Raw genomic sequence first — 22187 nt, forward strand, 5'->3', positions numbered from 1 at the left:
CAGAATTAAAGAGGTTTACTTGAATTAACTAGAAATTGAAAAAGACTGTCACTTGTAAATTTTACTGACAGCGTAAAAGAGTACCAGGTACCTTAATAAATTGACGAGACCTTGATGAGAGTACCTGAATAAATTGACGAGACTTTGATAAATGTCACCTCTTGTAACTACAAGTACAGTACTAAAAACAGGATAAGAGGTGTAATTGCAGTAAATAAAGTGACATTAAGGCAGTCACTTCCTGATTATCTTGTCTACCCAGTAACATCCTAAGGATAAGGAGGTGTGCCAGAATCATAGTGTAATAGGATACTATTACTAAGGCCAAAGATATTAAAATATGTACAAACAGTATTGAGGGGGAAAAAAGAAATGTGAACAATAAACCCCTGCACATGCACTTTGTTACATGGAAAAAAACCTAGAAAAATATTTCAATTAAAAAGTCTGACAAATGCCAGCACTGAAACTGATATTTTATGCATGAAAACAAAAAGAAACTGGTTTGGAAATTCTAGAACTGATGTCATGGATATTGGAGTAGTGTCTGGTGTTTTAACATGTTTAAGGAGTTTTCCACAGAGTTTTTTGCAAGTACTTTTTTCCCTTTCATGTGATTGGCATTTGGAATTCATAAACAGTCTATTGCTTTGTTTATAACCTAAATTAGAATAAAATTATGTGTAACATGTTCTACCAAAGAGACTTAAATAAAGTAGAGAACTACAATCAAACATGAGGTACAGGGCTTTGCTTTAACATTTTGACCTTTTTCTCCAGGATAAAATATCTTTCTGGCTGGAGAGAACAAGGAATCTGACACCAGGGAAATTCACTGCTCTGAAACGGAACTTACGGTCCCTCAAAGACACCCCCCTGGACCTGCTTGGTAGAAACGTGTCCATAAGCAGTGTCTCTGTATCATGGCACTTCAGTTCCCTGTGTCCGAAAGCTTGTTCTAAAAGGTGAGGTTCATTTGTTGAAGTGTTTGAATTAAGTAGTACATGCTTTATGAACCAAGGACGTACAATGTACCTTATGTACAATAGGGTTTCTCCATATAGTACACTGTTTATAGATAAGGTAAGGTCATGCAAGATAAAACTCCTTATCTATATATGTTACTGATTATTTATTTTATGACTTAAGGGTTAAGGGACTAAGGAAGAATTTTTTGTTCAGGTCCTATTCACTTTGCTTCCAATAATCCAAGATGGGTTAGTCTTCACTATTTGTTAAGTTGGACAACCTTTAAGGCATACGTTACAGCCAAGCACAAGCATATGTGTACTACATGTATGGTTACAGCATCAGTATGTCGAAGATTAGCTGCAGATCTGTAGCGTTATGGTTTTATATTTGGTCTTTGACCATAACGCTACAGATCCCGTAATGCAAAAAAGGTGCAATTTACGGCACAATATTTTTTGCGCACTTTTGGGGAGAATTTCTCCACTTTGTAGCATTGATCAATCAACTACCTTTCACTCCCTAATTCTAGACACATTTTGTAGCCAATATATATATTTTATCCACCTCCCAACATTTATAGTTGTCTCAACAGGCAATTAACTCGCTTGAAGTGAATTTTCAGCAATCTTACAAATAACTTTTATCAAGCGAGTTTATCACTTATAGAGACGACTATAAAGGGTTGGGAAATGGATAAAATATACAGATTAGTTAAATAATATGCCTACAATTAGAGAGCGAAAGGTAGTTAATTGAAAGTGGAGAAATTTTCCCAAAAGTGCGCAAAAAATATTGCGCCGTAAATTGCACCTTTTTTGCATTACGGGATCTGTAGCATTATGGTCAAAGACCAATATATTTAAGGAATAACTGTCTTATTTTTCGAATTCATGAAGTGATCAATGGATTGGCTTGTGTAATAATTTGCATAAACGCCGAAGGCGTTTATGCATAAAATTATCACACAAGCCAATCCATTGATCATCTTCATGAATTGAAAAATCTGACAGTTATTCCTTATAACATGCTTTGATTCCGCCAATCCACGGGCTCCAAGCCTGCTTCTCTCTAGGTGTTGTGCCGCCCTGCACGTGGTTTTTTTTTTGGAACCGCGCCAAAACATTCATGAGGAAATAAATTACATTTACAATTGGTAATTTTATCTCGGACAAAGACATTGGAAATGTAAATATTAAACCATAACGCTACAGATCTGCAGCTAGTCGAAGATGTGTTAAAAAGCCCATTACATAATCACAGGAAGTTCAACATTTGCCCAGCATTCTACAATTAGTTTATGTATGGTTCTGTACAATATGTCCCTGAAAAATTACTGATTATACAAATTGACGATGTATTGTAACATGTGTAAAGTTTAACATAACCTGTTTAAAAAATGATGGCACAAAGAAAAAAAAATATATATATATATAGGAATACACTAACTTAAAAAATCCATCTTGTCTGACTTCTAATGCTAAAAAAAAAAATTTTTTTTGTAAACTCAAAAACTGAACACTGTCATTGCATTCCTATCGATGGGATTATAAACACAGTAATATAAGGGGGAGGGATTTTGTTGAATAAAATGACTTGATTATTGAGCTTCCTTTCTGGAATTCTAAGATTACTTGAAAAATGTTCTCAATAAAACACCCTGTTAAACATAAGTATTAAAGGTTTCTTGCAGTAAATGATTATCTATGAAGATTCAACACAAAATTGCACATTATTATCATTATATATATGTACAAATTGTCTTGCAATTGATGTATAACTCTGATAAAAAATGAACTCAAAAAATATGATAATGAAATGGATATATCTACATGCTGGGAGGCGGAACCTCAGAAGTTCAGGGTGAGCCCTAGGGGTAGAAGGTAGTTCCTCTTGAGGTCCTCTGTGGGGAGTTTGTTGTAACACACATTGTCTTTCTGATTGGTGTGAAAATGAGACTTATGGAAATGAGCGGTCGTCGTGAGCACTTCGGCTTCATCGTCTTTATACGCAGCAATAAAGTTCGTAGAAAAGTTCTCGTGATGAACTCTCAAGTTTTCCAGAGCCCACTGCATTTTAACGTCCGACACTAAGCGTTTCTGTGCACGAGGGGTGCGGGTTTTCTTCATCATGCGTGAGGTGGTTTCCAGAGTCTTTTTGAATTTTTCCCCTCCAGGGCCTTTCTCTGGAATGACTAGTGTGGCACCAAAAGCTGTACCTTTATTTCTAATCATCAGGAGAAAGATCTGAAACAGGCGCTCCTCATCGATACGCGGGGTAACTATGTAGACGACAGCACCACAGCCGAACCAATCATCAATAAGACTCTTCCACAGCTTCATGATGAAATCATGCTGCATGATTCCACCTCCCTCTGGGATCATGTCCAGTAGGTCCTGAACCTGTAAAATAATTCAAATAAATATTATTGATCAACAACCATGGACATTTAATTTTACTTTCAAATTAATTATGGCTAAAAAAAAAATGAAAGTGACTATAAATATCTCATGTGTTTTTTATATGGTTGAAAAATGGTAAAAAAATATTTTGTAAAACAACAAAATGAACTTGATGAAGAGAACTATTTCACCAATTAACATATACCATATTTCTACTGGACTAGCTGATATATCATTATCATTTATTTACCGAGTCATCAATATTTAGTGATGATCAATTAATGGGGCTATAAACTAGCTTGATATTTATGCATGCGTGGGTTAAGCGTCCAGGTATTGAGACAGATTTATTAATGATTACCTGTAGAAAAAGATCTGATGGGGACATTTTTTAATGTGACCTTGTGCTCATGCTTTTAGACCTGAACAATTTTTGGCTCATGCTAAATATTTCAAGTGTGAATAGCTAGTGTAATGTTTGCTGTATAATAAATAACTAGAGTGTTGATAAGATTTAACTTATATTCAATTAATTAAATATTTGGTAGATACATAATTTGAGGAAAAATGACTATTTTATCCTGTGATTTTATACATGTCTTATAAGATAGAAGCAATCAATTAAATTTAGCCTTGCAGTAACATCTGTACCCACACTGCACCTAGTAAACAATGTTCTCACAAGAATAACAACCAAGGTCCAACAAAAAAATAAATTCTACATAATTTAATAGATAGAAGTATTTTGCATATAAGTTGTAAATAAAATGTTTGTTTTTTCTTTAAAGCCAACACTGTTCAAATATTTCTAAACTTTTAGTTTTATAGTTATTTATTTTTTATGATAAAATCAATATTGATTCAATCTTTTTTCCAAATAAAAATTTGTATTTTGAATAATGTTACTACTGCTTTGATTCTTTCAATAAAGATTTGTAACTCATTACAAATTTGCTGAATGTGCAGACACTCCCCTTCTCCTATATAGCTTTATCAAGCTATATACCTTTATCAGGGTACCCAAGTGGTTTCGACCTACTTATAATTATATACATACAGGTAAACTCTATTCAATTAAATAATTTGTGGTATACACATGGTTACACGGTAGCTGTATGGAAAATGTCAATTTTTTGTCAACATTGAAGTCAATATATTTAATGTTTTTAGGACAAGGATGCAATTAATTTCGATCATTTGAAATATATAATTTTTATTTGAACATTTTTCCTTAAAAACTAATCAGCCCTTTGTGGGATAATATACATTTATGGTCTATACATGTTTTTGTTTAAATAAACATAATTATTTAGCAATATTTTTAATAATTCACGAGCGGTTAAAAAAATTGAATATTTTGAATAGACCCCAAAAAATGTTTTTAAACTATCGAAATTGTTATAATTAATTTCAATAAATTTGTCAAAACCATTACAAGGAAAATTTTGCTGAGTGTGCAAATTGACACCCGCATTCCTTCTCCTTAGAAACCAAGAAGTTGAATCGTTATCATTGACAAAAGTTGACGACGCAGTAAGTTGCGTAGTGACTTGATAAAAGTAAGCATTCTTCATTCATCAGTTTGATTTTATAAAAAAAAAAATCATTCTGTTCTTGCTTTAATTTACAAATTTGATCAAAGCTCACAACACGTGATCTCGCATGTTAATCGCCACCAAGGTCGATTGTCCTTACCTTTTCTCTCCTGTATGCATATTATCGGTGAGTTCTGCCTCCAAAATTGATTGAACACATTTTTAAAATCATTTCTTGGTAATTTAGTGGGTTATTACAAGAGAATTAACCGAAACATGCCCAATCGGCAATCCTCGGCTGACTCCGCTTCGCTCCATTCAAACCTCGGATGTGATAGGTGGAGGAATACGCATCAGATCGCTACATTTCTCCGCCGGAAACTGCCTTGTCACTCATTTCATATTTCGCTCTGCCTAATGTTCTTAGAAAAGGTTTCTTGATTTGTGCAATTCCTCGTACTAAATACAACCAAATGTAAGTATTCTTTGAAAGCAAGAACACAGTGTTGGGCGTGCATCAAAGTAACTCGGATTTCAAAAGTATAATATTTGAATGAAATTCAAATAAGATCACATGACTGAATCAGCAAGATGGAAGATCACCTCTCACGTCCGAGGTTATGTGCGAGGTAAACATTGAAACATGCCTCGTCATGATTTTTCTTGTCACCTTGAGTTTGACGTCATGAATTTTAAGTATTCCAAACCCGCATCTAATTCCGATCCCGACTTTTAAAAATAAATGTCTAATAACAGCAGTGACCTAAATAATTTGTATGTTCCTGATACCAACTGTCTTTAAAAATAAAATAATAAATTTTATAAACAACATCCCTAGATAATACAATCTGAACACAAGAAAAACAACTTTAAAACATTACAAAGAAATTGCTGCCAGGGAGATGGAAATAGCAGGCATGTATTGAGAATGTAACTTTACTTAAATAGGATTTTAAAGTAATCAGTTTATATCCATGTACATAAAAGCTGAGCATTGAGCTTGGCACCCAATTTACCATTTTATGAACAATAAAGTGTGACCTACTTTGGTGGTGGGATTATTGGTACATGCATGATTGATTTGATAATATCCCATACAATTCTCTGTAACCCTACCATTTCATCATTCTTATCCAGCTGTAGATATCTGGTGACCGAGTTGTCGGAGATCACGGACATCCCGTCCTCTAACTCCTGGCTCTCGTTATTAGCCGTCTCCAGTACCTCCGTGAAATTGTCCACCATCCACTGCCAGTGGTTCTTCCCACTGATCTTCATCAGCCCCGTCTTACGCGACAGTTTGATGGTCACTGCTGGAGCCGGTTTTATTTTGACCATCTCGTTCTTCTCCCGGTATGTTTGTTCGGGGTATAACGCGGTGAAGATATCCAGCCACCACCCCACCACATTGTCCTTTTTGGCGGTGGTGACGACAATCTCATCTCCTTTGTCAAAAAAATCTATGTCAAAAGGAGTGGGTGTGGCCCAGATATCTGCTAACACTCGCAATCTGTCCTTCTTTGATGGCATTGTTTATAATTATAGCGTCTTGAGGTCTATCAGCTCTGTGATCAATATTCACATGACTGTACAGGTAAACCACACTTAGTCTAATGACTATAAGTATAATCTCAAGGTCCAAATTCACATTTTAAAAACAAAATAAATTTGTCTTTGCACTTATTAATCCATTGAATGATAATTGAAAAAATTATTTCTGTCCTGGGTTTTCAAATTATGGTCACATAAGATTCACAAATACTTCCTGAGTTCCTGGCTGTGAATGACACACCTGAGTATTTTTACCTGTCCTGTTTTACTACAGTCAATTTCATTGGATGGTTAAGTTGTGTTCAGCCAATCAGAAAGTTGTTATCTAAAAAGTTAAATAAACATGTTGTAATATGGGGAATGACTCTGTGCTATATTTAGCTTTGGGCTGCCTGACACCTTTAATGTACCTGAGACACATAATTTAATTATCTATCTATGTAAAACATGACCCGTCACTAGGAGGACAAGTGTCAGTGTTCTATATAATAATGTGTTTGAAAGCTTGTCAAATAACAAAGAAAAAGATCATATTTATATGCATTTCTTAAAATTCCTACAGCTATATTAAGTATATACATGTATTAGAAAATTAATATTTAAATCAAACTTTGATCATATTAATTAAAAGTGAAATAATTTGAAGCACCGCATATTTAAATGCAGAAATTATATTATTAATAAGTTTAGTAATGATATTTAATTTAAAATCAAGACGGTAGAAAGGTTAATTATTAATTATTAATTTTACCCTTTTTTTTATATTAATAAAGATATTGTTCAGTTTTATATAATATGGGGGATATCATTCAAATTTCACAAAGCTACACAAAACATAACAGTCTGAACAAACAAATTTATGAACATATGATGAAGGTCATCTGGAATAAATCAGAATAAATAATATCATTGAATTATTAAAATTAAATGCATTAATGTTAACTAAATATTATCCTATTACAAAGTCTACATATTTAGTGGTATAAATTTTCTTTTTTGTTGCAGCAATAGCTTTTCAGAATGCAAAGAAAGCATGGGTTGTATTTGGGATCAAAAGTATCAAGAATGTACCACAACACCTGTATTACCTGAAAGGTGAGAGAAAATGGCTAAAATAGGTTCTTCTTTGTCAGACAGACTGAAATATCGGAAGTACATGTCATGTACATAATTTATTGAATTTGTAGGGTTTTAGGAATTTATATTTATTAACCCACATAGCCCAGTGGGTCTTTATTGTTTGATTCCCACGTACTATATACTGTACACAGGGTTATTTTTGCCCCGTTTGGCCGCCCATTTGGAGTTTTGTTTAAGAAATTATACTGTATTTTTTTTAATTCGCCCCGTTTTAAATTCGCCCAAAGGAGGATAGGGGGAAAATAAAATTGGGGCGAAAATTTCCCTGTATATGTAGCCATATTTATTAGATTTTGTCTTTTCTTGACATAAACTTCTTTAAGAGTAACTCAGTATTTCATGGAAAAAGTGCAGAGTGTTTTATAATAGATCAAAAATATCATATGTACTAACAGTTACTGTATAAAATACAATCATTATTGATATCAGTACAATGTTCCTTTATTACATGTATTTCATAATTTGTGGTGTGTAAACTGTGATTTCCTTAAGATGAAGCAGTTGTACTGATGTACTGTATTCTACACAGGGTCCAGGCCAGTATTTACCTCCCCTGTTTGGGCCTGTATCAGCCTCTTGACAGTGGAGAAGAACAGCAGGTCATAAGTGACCTAGAGGGCGCTATCAGAAACAGGACAAGATTGTCTCACAAGTCACTGCATTCATTTGAATTAAAAAAGGTGAAAAGGGCTGACAAAACAAGATCTGTTTTTAGTTTAAAAATGGTTAGATAAAGGGGTAGGTTCACTAACTCCATATAATGGCCCTGTCAATATACCAATTAAAAAAATTTCCTCTGAGAGTCCAAGTTTGGAAACTCAGGCATTGTGAAACTGCAATGTTCTTGATTTTTGAAGAAAATGGGTGAAATATACTGAAATTGAGTATCTTCAACTTTTGGGAAACATATGAGCCCACCCCACGATCCAAAAAATTTTTTCATGAATTATAATCTTCTGAAACAGTTCTTTCATAACATAATAAAACATTTTAGATCAGACATTGGGGGCTTAATGCAAAATATTAAAAAACAGTTTAATTTTTTGGTCATTTTTGAGAAGTCATAATACATGGACAAGAGAAAAAAATTACGTCATTTTTATTGAGTTGGCTCGCGTAGCGAGCTACTCCCTGTCGACATAGCCGTTTCAGAGCTGTAAAATTTATCACGCATTCATCAAGGTGATCCATACGCCAAATATTATAGTTCTAGCAAAAAATGCTTTGATTTGAGTGATTGTATAAACTTGTATAAAATAATAAAATTTATAAAAGGTAAAAACTGTATACAATTTCCTACTGTAACATTATTTATGCCTTCATGCTTTTAAAGAAATTTTTGATTAAATATCTGTATGATGTACAATTACTGCGTATGAATATATGTTCAAGCATGTTAGGCAGATCTAATCTTTCCATCTGAAGTTTATTTATAATTGACCTAGAATACTCCCTAACACAAACACCTGCTGCTCTCATTAGCTTCAGCTAGTTGTTGAAAATCTATTTTTAGAATCCAGATTTGCTGTGGGAATCTTTAACCCAATTATTCCATAACACTGACCACTTCAGCTAATGTGCAGTCAAAATAATACGGAAGCCCATTAGTGCCAACCTGTATATATAAAGGAAAAGCAATATACACTTTATTTATGAACCTAACACACATGGATCAGACATATAATATTCAATCTCTTAAGATGCAAAATAAACTGAATATATTAAGGTATGGTGCCAAGATGTGAAAAAGCTCAATTGACTCGAGCGAGTCAACTCGCAGGCCCTTCAGGCCTTTGATTTGATATAAAGTCACCAATGGTCCAAGTGAAATTTAAGATATTTTCAACTAAAACTGAGTAGTTCTGATTTTTTTTAGAGATTCAAGGGCCAAAATTGGACCAATGTGAACTTTTTTCTTTGATATATAGATATAAAAATAATAACCAGGATAGTACTAAAATTTCAACAGGTTGAGGTATTGGTCACTTCAATTTTTTAGCTCACCTGAGTCAACATATGTCTCTCTGTACTATGTCTGAAAACATTCATCAATCTGTATCAACTTTTTAGCTCACCTGAACTGGAGGCACAAGTGAGCTTTTCTGATCACATTTTGTGCGTCATCTGTCCGTCTGTCTGTCTAGCTGTCCATCTGTACACTTTTCACATTTTCGACTTCTTCTCAAGAACCACTGGGCCAATTTTAACCAATCTTAGCACAAAGTATCCTTGGGTAAAGGGGAATTTAGGTTCTTAAAATTAAGGGCCAGGTCCTCTCACAAGGGGAGATAATCAAGAAAAGACAAAAATAGGGTGGGGTCATTAAAAAATCTTCTCAAGACCCACTGGGCCAGAAAAGCTGAAACTTGTGTGGAAGCATCCTGGGGTAGTGAAAATTCTAAATTTTTCAAGTCATGACCCCCGGGGGTTGGGCAGGGCCACAATAAGGAATCAAAGTTTTACACAAAAATGTATAGGGGAAAAAACTTTAAAAATCTTCTCAAGAACTTCTTGGTCAAAAAAGCTGAAAGTCATGGGGATGCATCCTGAGGTAGTGTAGATTCTGAATTGTTCAAATCATGACTCCAGAGGATTGGGCGGGGCCACAATAGGGAATCAAATTTTTACATAGAAATATATAGGGTAAAAACTTTAAAAATCTTCTTCTCAAGAACTACTTGGCCAGAAAAACTGAACGTTATGTGGAAGCATCCTGGGGTAGTGTAAATTTTAAATTGTCCAAATTATGACCCATGGCGTACGATTGGGTCACAATAAGTATTACAAGGGAGGAATCTGGTTAAGAATAGCATGGTCAAAACTTCTCAGTTGAGTGATGTGGCCCAGTTGAGCCTCTTGTTTTATTATGATAAGCACATTCCATCAAATTTTGTTGTTCCAATCCAAAATGCATCTCAACTGCAAAGGTAACCATATGTTATATTTCTTCTATGAGAGGAACTGGAGAGAAATTCTATTTATTTCTTGCAGAGTAACACATTACTAGGCCGAGTGATGAACTTCACCATACAAGGAATCTTAAACCAAAACCGTGTTAGTGCAATCTGGTGGGACCTAAAGAATCAACTAGAAAAGGGGCATACCTTAGTCCTAACAATTGGAAATCACACATACCACAGCAGTACTCAACCTACAACTTATGAAGACATAACTAAGTATTAGATTCTTTTATCCATAAAAACAGAGTTTCTTTTGTTTTATTGAAAAACATCAAGTTTGGGGATATATAGATAAAGAGAGAAGAGAGGACTGATGCCAAATGATCCTGTTTCTCTAGACTCGTTTTGAGTTTCCAATTTTTTTTATTTTCAACCATTCCTTTATACAAAATTTTATTATACTCAGGTGACCATTTAGGCTTCTTATATTAATTCTTAATTTGTATCCTTATTCATTGATCCTGCACTAAAAGGAGCTTACGGTAACAAAGTTAAAAAAATGGTCAGAAAAACAGTAAAAGCATATTAGTATAAATTGTCCTCTGGTTTGCATAAAGGAGATATACTTAAGTTGATTTTAATTTTTTCAGCATGGAAATAAATGTGGAATTTGTCTCACTAGAAACTGATGATCTTCTCCAAAGCCACCCTTTAACTGCCAGGAAAACTATAAACCGGGAAGTTGTGAGAATTGCCAAGGAGACAGTGGCCCCATTGGTTACCAAGACAATATCCAATATTCAATTTCACAAGGTTTGTTAAACAGCTTGAGCTCAATTTAATTTATTTGGTACAAATTCATCAGGAATTTTAAAGGGAAAAAGCTGTAAATTTGGTTTTATTGATGGTTGAGTCAGACGTATTATGTTTAAAGTTCTTTTATAGTAGAATTTAAGAGACAGATTATTTTCTTTTCACATCTGTATGAGTCATAAAAAATCTTAAAAAAAAAAAAAAAATATAGGGTGAACTACTGGAAAATTTGATTAGCTTGTTATTTTGTAATATTTTTTACCTGATACAAGGGAAAAAAATCAATTTTAAATTTTCATAATGTGCTCATGCACTAGTTTTCAGTTTTTTTCCACACCATTGCAGTTATGAAACTAAGTCTTTCAAAAATACATTATATTTCAATGCCTATAAGTAATAGATGTTGCAATATGACATGATCCTGCAGCTTTTAAATTCATCTTATGAATTATATGTAGAAATAAACATTTTAAAAATATTCATATTTTTTAGGTCACCTGAGTAAACTCAGGTGACCTATTGCTATCTCTTTTCGTCCGTCGTCGTCCGTCGTCGTCAGTCGTACGTCGGTTGTAAACTTTTGAACATTTTTAGCTTCTTCTCAGGAACCACTGAACCAATTTCAACCAAATTTGGTATAAAGCAAAAAAAAAGGGAAACAAAAATTATGAATTTCATGGTCCCTGTCCCCCTGGGGCCTGAGGGGTGGGGCCAAAACCACTAAAATTAATGCAATCTTTAAAAATCTTCTTCTTTACTCCTGGACATCAAGCAGTCAAATTGTTTGCATGATTGTAATCAGCACTGAGCCCTCTTCCAAAATTGTGAAATTCATGGCCCTGGGATCAGGGGTTCTAGTGCTAGGGCGGGGCTAAATAAGTAGGTAGTGAAAATGCATTATTTCTTTGAAAATCTTCTTCTTTGCTCCTAGGTATTAAATAAACTAACTAAGTACATAGTTATGATGAGCAAGAGTGCCTCTACAGAAATTGTGAATTTTTTGGCCCCAGGGTCAGGGGTTCTGGTGTTAGGGTGGGACTCTATTGATTATATAGTGAAAATACATGAATTCTTTGAAAATCTTCTTCTCTGCTCCTGGGTATTTAATAAACAAACCGAATATATAGTTATGTTGAATAAAGCTGCCTCTTCCAAAATTGTGAATTTCATGGCCCCTGGGTAGGGGGTTCTGGTGTTAGGGTGGGGCTCTATTGATCATATAGTAAAAATACATTGATTCTTTAAACATCTTCTTCTCTGCTCCCGAGTTTTAAATAAAAAAACAAGTACATTTAGTTATGTTGAATAAGGCTGCCTCTTCCAAAATTGTGAATTTCATGGCCTCTGGGTCAGGGGCTCTAATGTTAGGGTGGGGCTCTATTTATCATAAAGTGAAAATGCATTAATTCTTTAAAAATCTTCTCTGCTCCTGAGTATAAACCAATGAACTATGTACATAGTTATGATGAGGAAGGATGCCTCTTCTAAATTCATGAATTTCAGGGTCCCAGGGTCAGGAGTTTTGGTGTCAGGGCAGGGTTCTAATGATTAAACAGTGAAAATTCATCAATACTTTGAAAACCTTTTCCTTTGCTCTTGGGTATTATGCCAATTTGAATGTTCTAAGTACATATTAATGATGATGAAAGGTGCCTCTTCTAAAATGGTTAATTGCAGGGCCCCTGGGTCAGAGGTACTTGAGGTGGGGGTTACATAGTCTGAAAATAAATTAATGCTTTGATATCTGCTTTTTCGTATTATTAACCATTTATGATGATATAAAATTAATGATAAAATTTCCAGAATTTTGAAATATGTGCCCCCAGGGTCTGTGGTTCCTGTGGGGTGGGGTGCTTAACTGGTTATAAGGTGGAAATGCATTTTCTCTTTGTTACTCTTATTCCAATTTCCAGTATTAAGTAACCAAAGTAAGCAAACTAAGTGTATACATGTAGTTATGATAAGCAATAGTGCCTCTTTCAAAATTTTGAATTTCATGGCCTTTGATTTTAAACATGAACCAATTCAATTGTTGGAAAGTTGTTACATGATACTCAGGTGACCTATAAGGCCCGTGGGCCACTTGTTTCCCTAGAATTCAGTCAAATTCATGGTGTCCAAGAAACCAGGTGACCCCAGGGATTTACGGAAAGAATATTCACAGCTAAGAGCTATAATTCACCAGGGACTGTTGAATATCCGCCTGTTCAGTGTGCAGTATACTGCTAATTATACCTTCTTTGTTGGAAGCTTTGGAGAGTTGTGTCCAAGGCAGTGTTGGGAAGGGTTAGCACAATGATTTTCTTTATTCATTTATTAAAAAGATTTCAAAAAGAATAGAGCAGAGAGTATTCTTTTGATTCATAGGGGATGTTAAAAGTGTGAAGGAATTTAATAGGAATTGTTGCTTGTGATGATAGCTTCGTTTAAGAACAAAAAAGGTCATGAGTAAGTGGAATATAAGATCTCAAAATCAGGTGGGTGTCATATACATGTAATAAAAAGATACATTATGTATTTGAGAACTGGATGAAGAAGAATTTTCTATGCTCAATAATATTTTAATATTTTTTAAACAAATAATTGTCATCAGTTAATTTTTTTCGCTTCTTTAAAATTGCATTAGTTTTTAGGCTTTATTATCATAGAATAGAATGAATTCTACATGTGCAGTAATAAAGATTTTCATTAACATTTCTTCAATACTGATTAAAGGTCATGTTCTTTATTTTGATCAGTATTTTGCATTTTCTATAATACAATGCTAACAGATATCAATGTTTACCTCAGACATGATGAGACAGCATGTTCCACCCTATCGGGATGTTACTGGTCTGATTCCACTCAGCAGTGCTCTGACGATATGGTTCTACCAGAAATGTTAGTATCAATGTAATATTATATAGTCATATACATATCAATAATCCAGGAATTACATTTAGTCATGGATATTAATAATCTAGGAAGTTATTCAGAGACCTCCAAATGATATTTCCTTATCATATGTTTGATATAATTTTGCACCGTCATTGATTTTGTTAAGAATAAAAATTAAATATGTATGAATTGCTATACATATAAAACAAAATAGTGAAATTAAAGATATCTTCAAGATAAATAGAAATAAAAGCTTTCTCTGAAATATCAAGCTTTGAAGAGATCTGAAGAAATCTACAAGTACATGTAGTATGGCATTTGTCTACATCAACTGAAAAAAAAGCAATGTTTATCAAAGTGCATTATTAATACTAGTTTTCAATTGATAGTTCTTGAGTGTGATGTACTGTGTTGTAGGAAAAAAGTAACAGTTGTATTTCCTTGTGCCAAGTTTGAAGAACTGACCATAGATGAGAGAAATAAAAGTCTGGATACCATTAAAAATGAAGTGGATAAATTTATTCAAGGTCTTCCTCCAGGAGCTAAGGCTCAGGCTTTTACCCTTGGGGATGTAAGTCTTAACGGAATAAGTTTACCTACTTTATACAGGGTTATTTTCGCCCCGTGTTATTTTCGCCCTTTTGCATGGGCGAACTATTTTGCCCCATTTTAAATTGGCCCAGTCATAGTTTGGTTTAAGAAATTATGCTGTTTGATTTGAATTCGCACCGTTTTAAATTCGCCCAATGAGGAAGAGGGCGAAAATAAAACGGGGGCGAAAATTTCCCTTTATACAGTATATCTGTGAACCTTTATCTATAAGCTACTCTAGCCAATGTGTTCAGAAGAGTGATAAGGCCCATGGGCTTCTTATTTTCTCAGACCTGTCTTACTAAAACTACCACAAGAATAGAAAATGTTCATAATTGAATCAGTTTTGGAGGTGAAACTCAAATTATTATCATACATTAGAAAAAAATTAGAAAATATCAGATTTTTTTTTTCAAATTTAGCAACATATATGTAAGAGTTCTGAAAAATGTTGAATGGGTGCTTGTAAGAAGGATGGGGTTAAGAATGGCAAAAGTTATGAGTGAAAATTTGAATAAAAGTATTCCTTAAGTTCTGATGAACTTTCTCCAAGAAATCAATGATACCTTTATATATCTTCAGGATTTCAGAGATAGTTTTACATTCTTGGTCCAAGGAACTGCAAGAAGAGCCCCATTGTTAGACGTTCTTACCAACATCTCAAAATGGATAAGTGAAGGCCAGCTACAACTTGTAGTCAATAACACATACATCAGGGGGCAGGATGTAGAAGATTTTAACAGGTCAGAGGCAATACTCTGTCACTTTTACAATGCCTGCTGGAAATGTTTGTTAAGTTTGGCTGTTTTGCACCTCTCTAGCAACAATAGACTTCTACAAAAATGTGATAACAACAGAAAAGCCTATTTTAGTTTCGAACATGTTTGTTCTTTCCAAATATGTATATCTTTGATCAAGTGTGTTCCTTGTAATCAAACAGAGACATTCATGTATCTTTAGTAATGTTATGAGCATTTAATGTCATTTCAGTATTGAGATAGCCATGCTCTTCCCAAACCTGGAGTTTTTCAAGTTAGACTTGCCACAGAGAAGGAAGCTTAAAGTGGACCTGTTCCATCATCTACAGAGCCTGCTGTCCTCCGACTTCTCCATCAGGGACATTCAGCATGTCTGGTTTGATCAGGTACAGGGAAACCTGACTAATCCGACAAACCTGTCCAATCCAACAAACCTGTCTAATCCGACAAAGCTGTCTAATTCAACAAACCTGTCTAATCCGACAAACCTGTCTAATCCAACATACCTGTCTAATCCAACAAACCTGTCTAATTTGACAAACCTGTCTAATCCAACAAACCTGTCTAATCCGACAAACCTGTCTAATCCGAACAAACCTTTCTAATCCAACAAACCTGTCTAATCCAACAAACCTGTCTAATCCGACAAAGCTGTCTAATTCAACAAACCAGTCTAGTTCAACAAACCTGTCTAATTCAACAAACCTGTCTAATCCAACAAACCTGTCTAATTCAACAAACCTGTCTAATTCAACAAAACCTGTCTAATCCAACAAACCTGTCTAATCCAACAAATCTGTCTAATCCAACAAACCTTTCTAATCCGACAAACCTGTCTAATCCGACAAACCTGTCTAATCCGACAAACCTTTCTAATCCAACAAACTGTCTAATCCAACAAACCTTTCTAATCCGACAAAGCTATCTAATTCAATAAACCTGTCTAATCCGACAAACCTGTCTAATCCAACAAACCTGTCTAATCCAACAAACCTGTCTAATCCGACAAACCTTTCTAATCCGACAAACCTGTCTAATCCAACAAACCTGTCTAATGCGACAAAGCTGTCTAATTCAACAAACTTGTCTAATCTGACAAACCTGTCTAGTTCAACAAACGTGTCTAATTCAACAAACCTGTCTAATTCAACATGCATGGGGAGACAAATTTTATATTGGAACAGACTAGTCAGATTGTACAGTGTTAAAAAAACATGGAAAAAATTTCAATTGAAAGAAATTTAACGTTGGAATTCACAAAGTGATGAATTGCACAGGTGTCAGATTGAATAGATTTTTCTGTAATATTAAAATTATAGATAAATACTTTGTTAATAGAGTGGACATAGGAGATTGTCATTTAGTAAAGCATTTATTAAACTTTCATATGCTGACCTTTGCTACAGGAAGGCCTTTTCTTAAATTATCAGAAATATTTTGAAATTCCCATTTTGTCATAAACTTAATTATTTTTTGGCTGATTCACTGGACAAACAATTAATTATGTAAGAAATTATTCATTGAACAAATGTGCATTGAATGGTTGGATGGATCCTATCCTCATTTTCAAGGACATTCCTTGAATTAGGAAGTGAAAGTCACTCATTATAAGAATTTTTATGTAAGCCCTTAGTTTCCTTCATAATAAAGTGTGTGCAGTAACTGCCACTCTCCTCCACAGAACCAGGAAGTTGGGGGAATTCTTTCAAAATTTCACATACATGTACATCTAATTAGAAATGAATTTTTATACAGTAAAATTTGTCTAATTACTAGGATCGTCACCATTGGTACCAAAGAAATTGTCAGGATTAATCTAAGAATCTAAATTTGACATCTAGAATCAAATGAAGCAGTTAGGCCATTCCAAGTTTTTTCTATGTTTAGCGTCCACCCATCTTTCAAAAACCTACCTACCTATTCGCAAAAAACACACAGACCAAAAAAGAAAACACAGACTTTATAGTCATAAAAGTAACGTCTCTCAAAGGGTTTGATTTCAAAAAAATATTTTTTCTCCTTTCTAGATCTACACTTTAGCAAAATCCATGTACTAAATGCTCAAAATATACCAAATATGAAAAATTGTAGACAGATTTTAACAGGACATGATAGAATTCAAAGATTTTGACCAGAATAATCAATATCGGGTTTTCTGATTTTGTTTGTTTTTTCTGATATTGGGTGTCAAAAACCAAGGCGCACGCGGACGCTAAACATAGAAAAAACTTGGAATGGCCTTATTAATATTTCTTTTTAATTACATTTTATTAAAAAGGAATGAAAAAACTTTTCATTTCGGTAAGGGTTCAAAAGGTCATATTATAATAATTTTGAAAATATCATAAATAATGTAAGCTTAGTTGCCTGATGTAGGATGCAGTGGTAAAAGTGTCTGCTCTAGATTAGCGAAGTAAGGAGTTGATCTTACGTCTCGGGTTTGAATCCCACTGTGGGACGTGGAAACCGGTCCTCTGGATGAGACTGTATAAACCGAGATCCTGTGTCGCCGTAGGTGTTGACACAAAAAAATTTCTCACTGCCCAATGGCCATAAGTGCTTAGCATAGGTCAAAATTTGCAGCTTTAGACTGCCAAGTGGTGGCATGTCCATTAGTGAAAAATTCTTGAGAGGAACCTTAAACTTAGATCTTGATCTCTGGACGTTAAAGATTTACAAAGCAGTAAAAAAAAAAGGGGGAGAGGGTAGAGGTATATATACAGAAGGCTGAAAAACTTGCAATATAACACAAAAATGATAATTAAGGTGACTTTTAGGGTTGTTATTTTACTTGTAGAAGTACATCATATTTAAAGTTCAAAGAGACAATTTAAATTCCTCAGTAAATAAAGAGATTGAGAGATGGAAGCAGATGTTAAAACTCCAGGCTTTCTCCATATCACTGGGACATAGGAGAATTCATCCCACTAAACTGGTATATCAGAAAAGCCTGGGTGGAAACTGTCCTATTTCTTGTTTTAATAGGTAAGTGGAAAAAAAATTACACATTTATGGTATGAATCTTTTCTGAAAAAGAAAAGGAGGTGTTTTTGTAAGGAATTACAAATATTTGTTTGATATATGCAATATGAAACATAAAAATGTGATGCATTATTACATACTGGTAGTTATTTTTTCACTTCCCAAAGAGGGTCATGACCCTTTATTTACAGTAACATGTTGGAGGTTCACACTGATGTTCAATAAGACTTGCTTATGAGGAAATTGTATGCAGGGAAATTTCGATTAAGAGAAAGTTTTCCCTTTTCTCCATCCCTCATATCGTCCCAATTTTATCTTTGGGCATAAAGAAACTGTATTATAAGGAAGTGAATTATCTCAAGGACTTCCTTAAAAGCAAGTTTTACTGTAATTGTTTAAGTGAACTCAAATTCAACAGTGAAAAGTGTTGGCCTTGTCTAAAGATAGTCCCTTGTTTATTTTCACTATATGAATTGATGAGGAAGTATATAAAAATTCCTTTTCACTTGATGACAAAAATGGTTAAAAATTGCATCAACAAGGGTCATTTCCTGTTCCAAAGGCTATTTTGAATTAATCTTGTGATCTCTGAAGTGCCTGGTTTGTATATGGTAATTCACTGTTCTAGTATACTTTAATTGCAAAAATGACACCCCCTTTCAAATACATGTATGCACATTTTAATTGCTACTAATTTGAAAATACTTTTGAAGAGGGAATTAATTTTTTTCATAATACACTGTTGAAATCATTGACAAGTAACTTTAAATATTGAGGTTTTTCTTGCTTCAAATTTACAAATAGATTATTAAGAGATGCTGCAAATCACCTCATATTCGCAAACATTTTACAGCAAAACTCGTTTAGTACGAACACGGATATAGCGAATTCACGGTTATAGCGAAGTTGTTTTGGATCCCCAGCTATATAAATTTAACATATTTCTTATATGGATATAATGAATTACGGATATAGCAAAGTAAATTCATAGGTCCCCGTGACTTTGTTATAACCGAGGTTTACTGTACAATTAAAAAAGCCATAACCAGATTTTATCTTGCTCATAAATACCATAAAAACCAAATAGAGAGTAGTTAGTTGTGTCTCAAAATTTTGATGATCTACAGAAATCTGAGATACCAACAAATGATGGAGTTTGTAATTATATGTATTTCAGGTCTACAGACTCACAGTGTAGAAAATCTCTGGGATGTTTTTACAATGGAACTTGGAATGTAGACCTTTGTCAGAAAAAGAAACTAATGGGAAGCAGGTAAAAATTATAACCTTTCTTGTTATCCGTAATCAACCAGGATATATTAATTGCATATAAATAGGTTCTGGGATCATGACGCAATTAAAGACTCAAGTCAGAATTTGTACACATCCTGAAAGTTTTATCATTACAAAAACAGATTACCTGTTTCTGGAGATTCCTGACATGAATAATTATTATAAATTATGATTTAAATGTACTTAACTTAATTATGAAATTCTCTATTGTAGTTATGTGTACCCCCTATTTGTGGCCTGTAATACTACTCAGACATTAAATGTCTCAGAGAAGACAGAAGCAGAACAGGATCTGAGAGAAAAACTGGAAACTTTGCTTGGGGAGGCAATAGAAGTCCTACAGGATGTAGTCATTACAGAGGTAGGACTGTATGTTAGGAGAAGTCCTACAGGATGTAATCATTACAGAGGTAGGACTGTATGTTAGGAGAAATCCTACAGGATGTAATCATAACAGAGGTAGGACTATATGTTAGGAGAAGTCCTACAGGATGTAATCATTACAGAGGTAGGACTGTATGTTCGGAGAAATCCCACAGGATGTAATCATTACAGAGGTAGGACTGTATGTTAGGAGAAGTCCTACAGGATGTAATCATTACAGAGGTAGGACTATATGTTTGGAGAAATCCTACAGGATGTAATCATTACAGAGGTAGGACTGTATGTTCAGAGAAGTCCTACAGGATGTAATCATTACAGAGGTAGGACTGTATGTTAGGAGAAGTCCTACAGGATGTAATCATTACAGAGGTAGGACTGTATGTTAGGAGAAGTCCTACAGGATGTAATCATTACAGAGGTAGGACTGTATGTTAGGAGAAGTCGTACAGGATGTAATCATAACAGAGGTAGGACTATATGTTAGGAGAAGTCAAATATAACTAATTTTGTGGGGAATCAGTGGTTTCCAGATTTAAAAAAGTTTAACTGTATAAATTTGCTAAAATCAATACAATAGTAGGGCAATATGCTAGGAGAGGGAGAAGAGGTCCTACACTTGAACTTGTATCAAAATGTTTTGTATCAGAGATAACATTACCAACACAAAATTATACAACATGTATCATGAAGAAGACATACAGTTCACCTTTAATCTATCCATTACAATTTGAAGGAAAATGTCAATGAACTTTCCAACAAAACTATTCAGAGGTATAATTTCCCAGTTTTCTCTGGCAGTCAAATCCCTCTTTAAATGAAACCCCACCAATTGCTTAATATAAACCTGTGTATATGTCTGTAGGATGGGGCAGATATTGTTCTCCATGCCACGACACTACACCCCCACCTGGAGCTGTATGTGGACACACTGAATACTGAAGTAGACTACACGAAGGGGTTCAGATTCGGTCCCTCTACAAAGACAAATAAGTTTGCACCCCGCAAGAAGAAGGATTCTACAAAGTAGGTACTGCTTTAATAGAAAAACAGGGTGATTATTAGAATGTGCATTTTGCAGAGTAATAGTAGTGTTCGAAATTTACAACACAGTGATGTTCCTGTTTTAAAAACAATACTGGGGATGTAACATATGCACTGTTTCAGTATAATTCAGCAAGATTCTCTGTATGATTAGCAAGCATACTACAGAATGTTTCATGATATTGCACAATACTGAAATTAGGTTCATTTTATGTAGCTATTGTTTTACAAGAAAAGGGAACTTCAAGGTTTCTCTTGCACTTTCAGTGTTAGGTGATTGACTTTGAATAATACAACTTGGACTATCCAGACAACATGCTTATATTAACTAGCTATGCATTTTGAATTTCAGTGTAGATGTGATCCTGAAATTTAGCAGTATCGACTTGGAAGCTTTACAGAACCTTCATCTGGCCACCAGAGAAGATATCTCCCAAGATCTACAGCAGCAGGTCAACACTCTCCTAGTGGGGGAAGTGGCCCAAACGTTTAATCTGTCCTGGATCAAACAGGTACTTGTTAACATTGTAGGGGAGATGGACTAGTCATTTAACCTCACCTGGATTAAACAGGTATTTGATCACTTAGTAGGGGAGGTGGTCCAGTCATTTAACCTCACATGGATCAAACAGGTACTTGTTCACATCACATAGTAGGAGTCATTCAGTCTCACCTGGGTAAATAGGTACTTGTTCATTTAGTAGGGGAGATGGCCCAGTCATTTAATGTCGCATAGATCAAATGGGTTTCATTAAAATAATCATTACCAGATATGGATCAGTAAATATTTTATTTTTTTCAAATTGTCAATTCAGTTCATTCATTTTCAGGATAAACTTTCATTCGAGCTGAAGAAATCACTACAGAGTAAAGTAAACATGGCAGAGGAAGTGGATAAAATCAGGGAGTCATTTCAACCTCACCTGGATTAAACAGCTATTTGATCACTTC

The 22187-nt window shown here is 34.4% G+C and overlaps 2 protein-coding genes across 2 annotated transcripts in view; one reads left to right on the forward strand and one right to left on the reverse strand.

Annotated features, from left to right (window-relative positions):
• The window catches only part of LOC134275179 (uncharacterized), a 62411-nt gene extending 40243 nt beyond the window's left edge, over positions 1-22168 (forward strand). Inside the window, exons 25-40 of the mRNA XM_062757431.1 lie at positions 781-965; positions 7463-7552; positions 8127-8277; positions 10589-10773; positions 11148-11310; positions 13406-13596; positions 14101-14190; positions 14605-14758; positions 15361-15521; positions 15769-15922; positions 18334-18521; positions 19696-19791; positions 20025-20172; positions 21058-21218; positions 21589-21748; positions 22067-22168. Of these exons, the coding sequence (XP_062613415.1) occupies positions 781-965; positions 7463-7552; positions 8127-8277; positions 10589-10773; positions 11148-11310; positions 13406-13596; positions 14101-14190; positions 14605-14758; positions 15361-15521; positions 15769-15922; positions 18334-18521; positions 19696-19791; positions 20025-20172; positions 21058-21218; positions 21589-21748; positions 22067-22168 (2379 nt within the window). The remainder of the gene's footprint in view (positions 1-780; positions 966-7462; positions 7553-8126; positions 8278-10588; positions 10774-11147; positions 11311-13405; positions 13597-14100; positions 14191-14604; positions 14759-15360; positions 15522-15768; positions 15923-18333; positions 18522-19695; positions 19792-20024; positions 20173-21057; positions 21219-21588; positions 21749-22066) is intronic.
• On the reverse strand, positions 2199-6506 carry LOC134275191 (uncharacterized). Its single transcript, XM_062757446.1, has 2 exons — positions 6023-6506; positions 2199-3371 (listed from the first exon to the last, which is right to left on the reverse strand). Exons 1-2 carry the CDS (start codon positions 6434-6436, stop codon positions 2820-2822), a joined length of 966 nt encoding a protein of 321 aa, XP_062613430.1. The 5' UTR covers positions 6437-6506; the 3' UTR covers positions 2199-2819.
• Positions 22169-22187: the final 19 nt, after the last annotated feature.

The sequence above is a fragment of the Saccostrea cucullata genome, unplaced genomic scaffold (genome assembly GCF_032062105.1).
Source record: "Saccostrea cucullata isolate Sc308-1 unplaced genomic scaffold, CSIRO_AGI_Scuc_v1 ctg189, whole genome shotgun sequence".
NCBI classification, from domain to species: domain Eukaryota; kingdom Metazoa; phylum Mollusca; class Bivalvia; order Ostreida; family Ostreidae; genus Saccostrea; species Saccostrea cuccullata.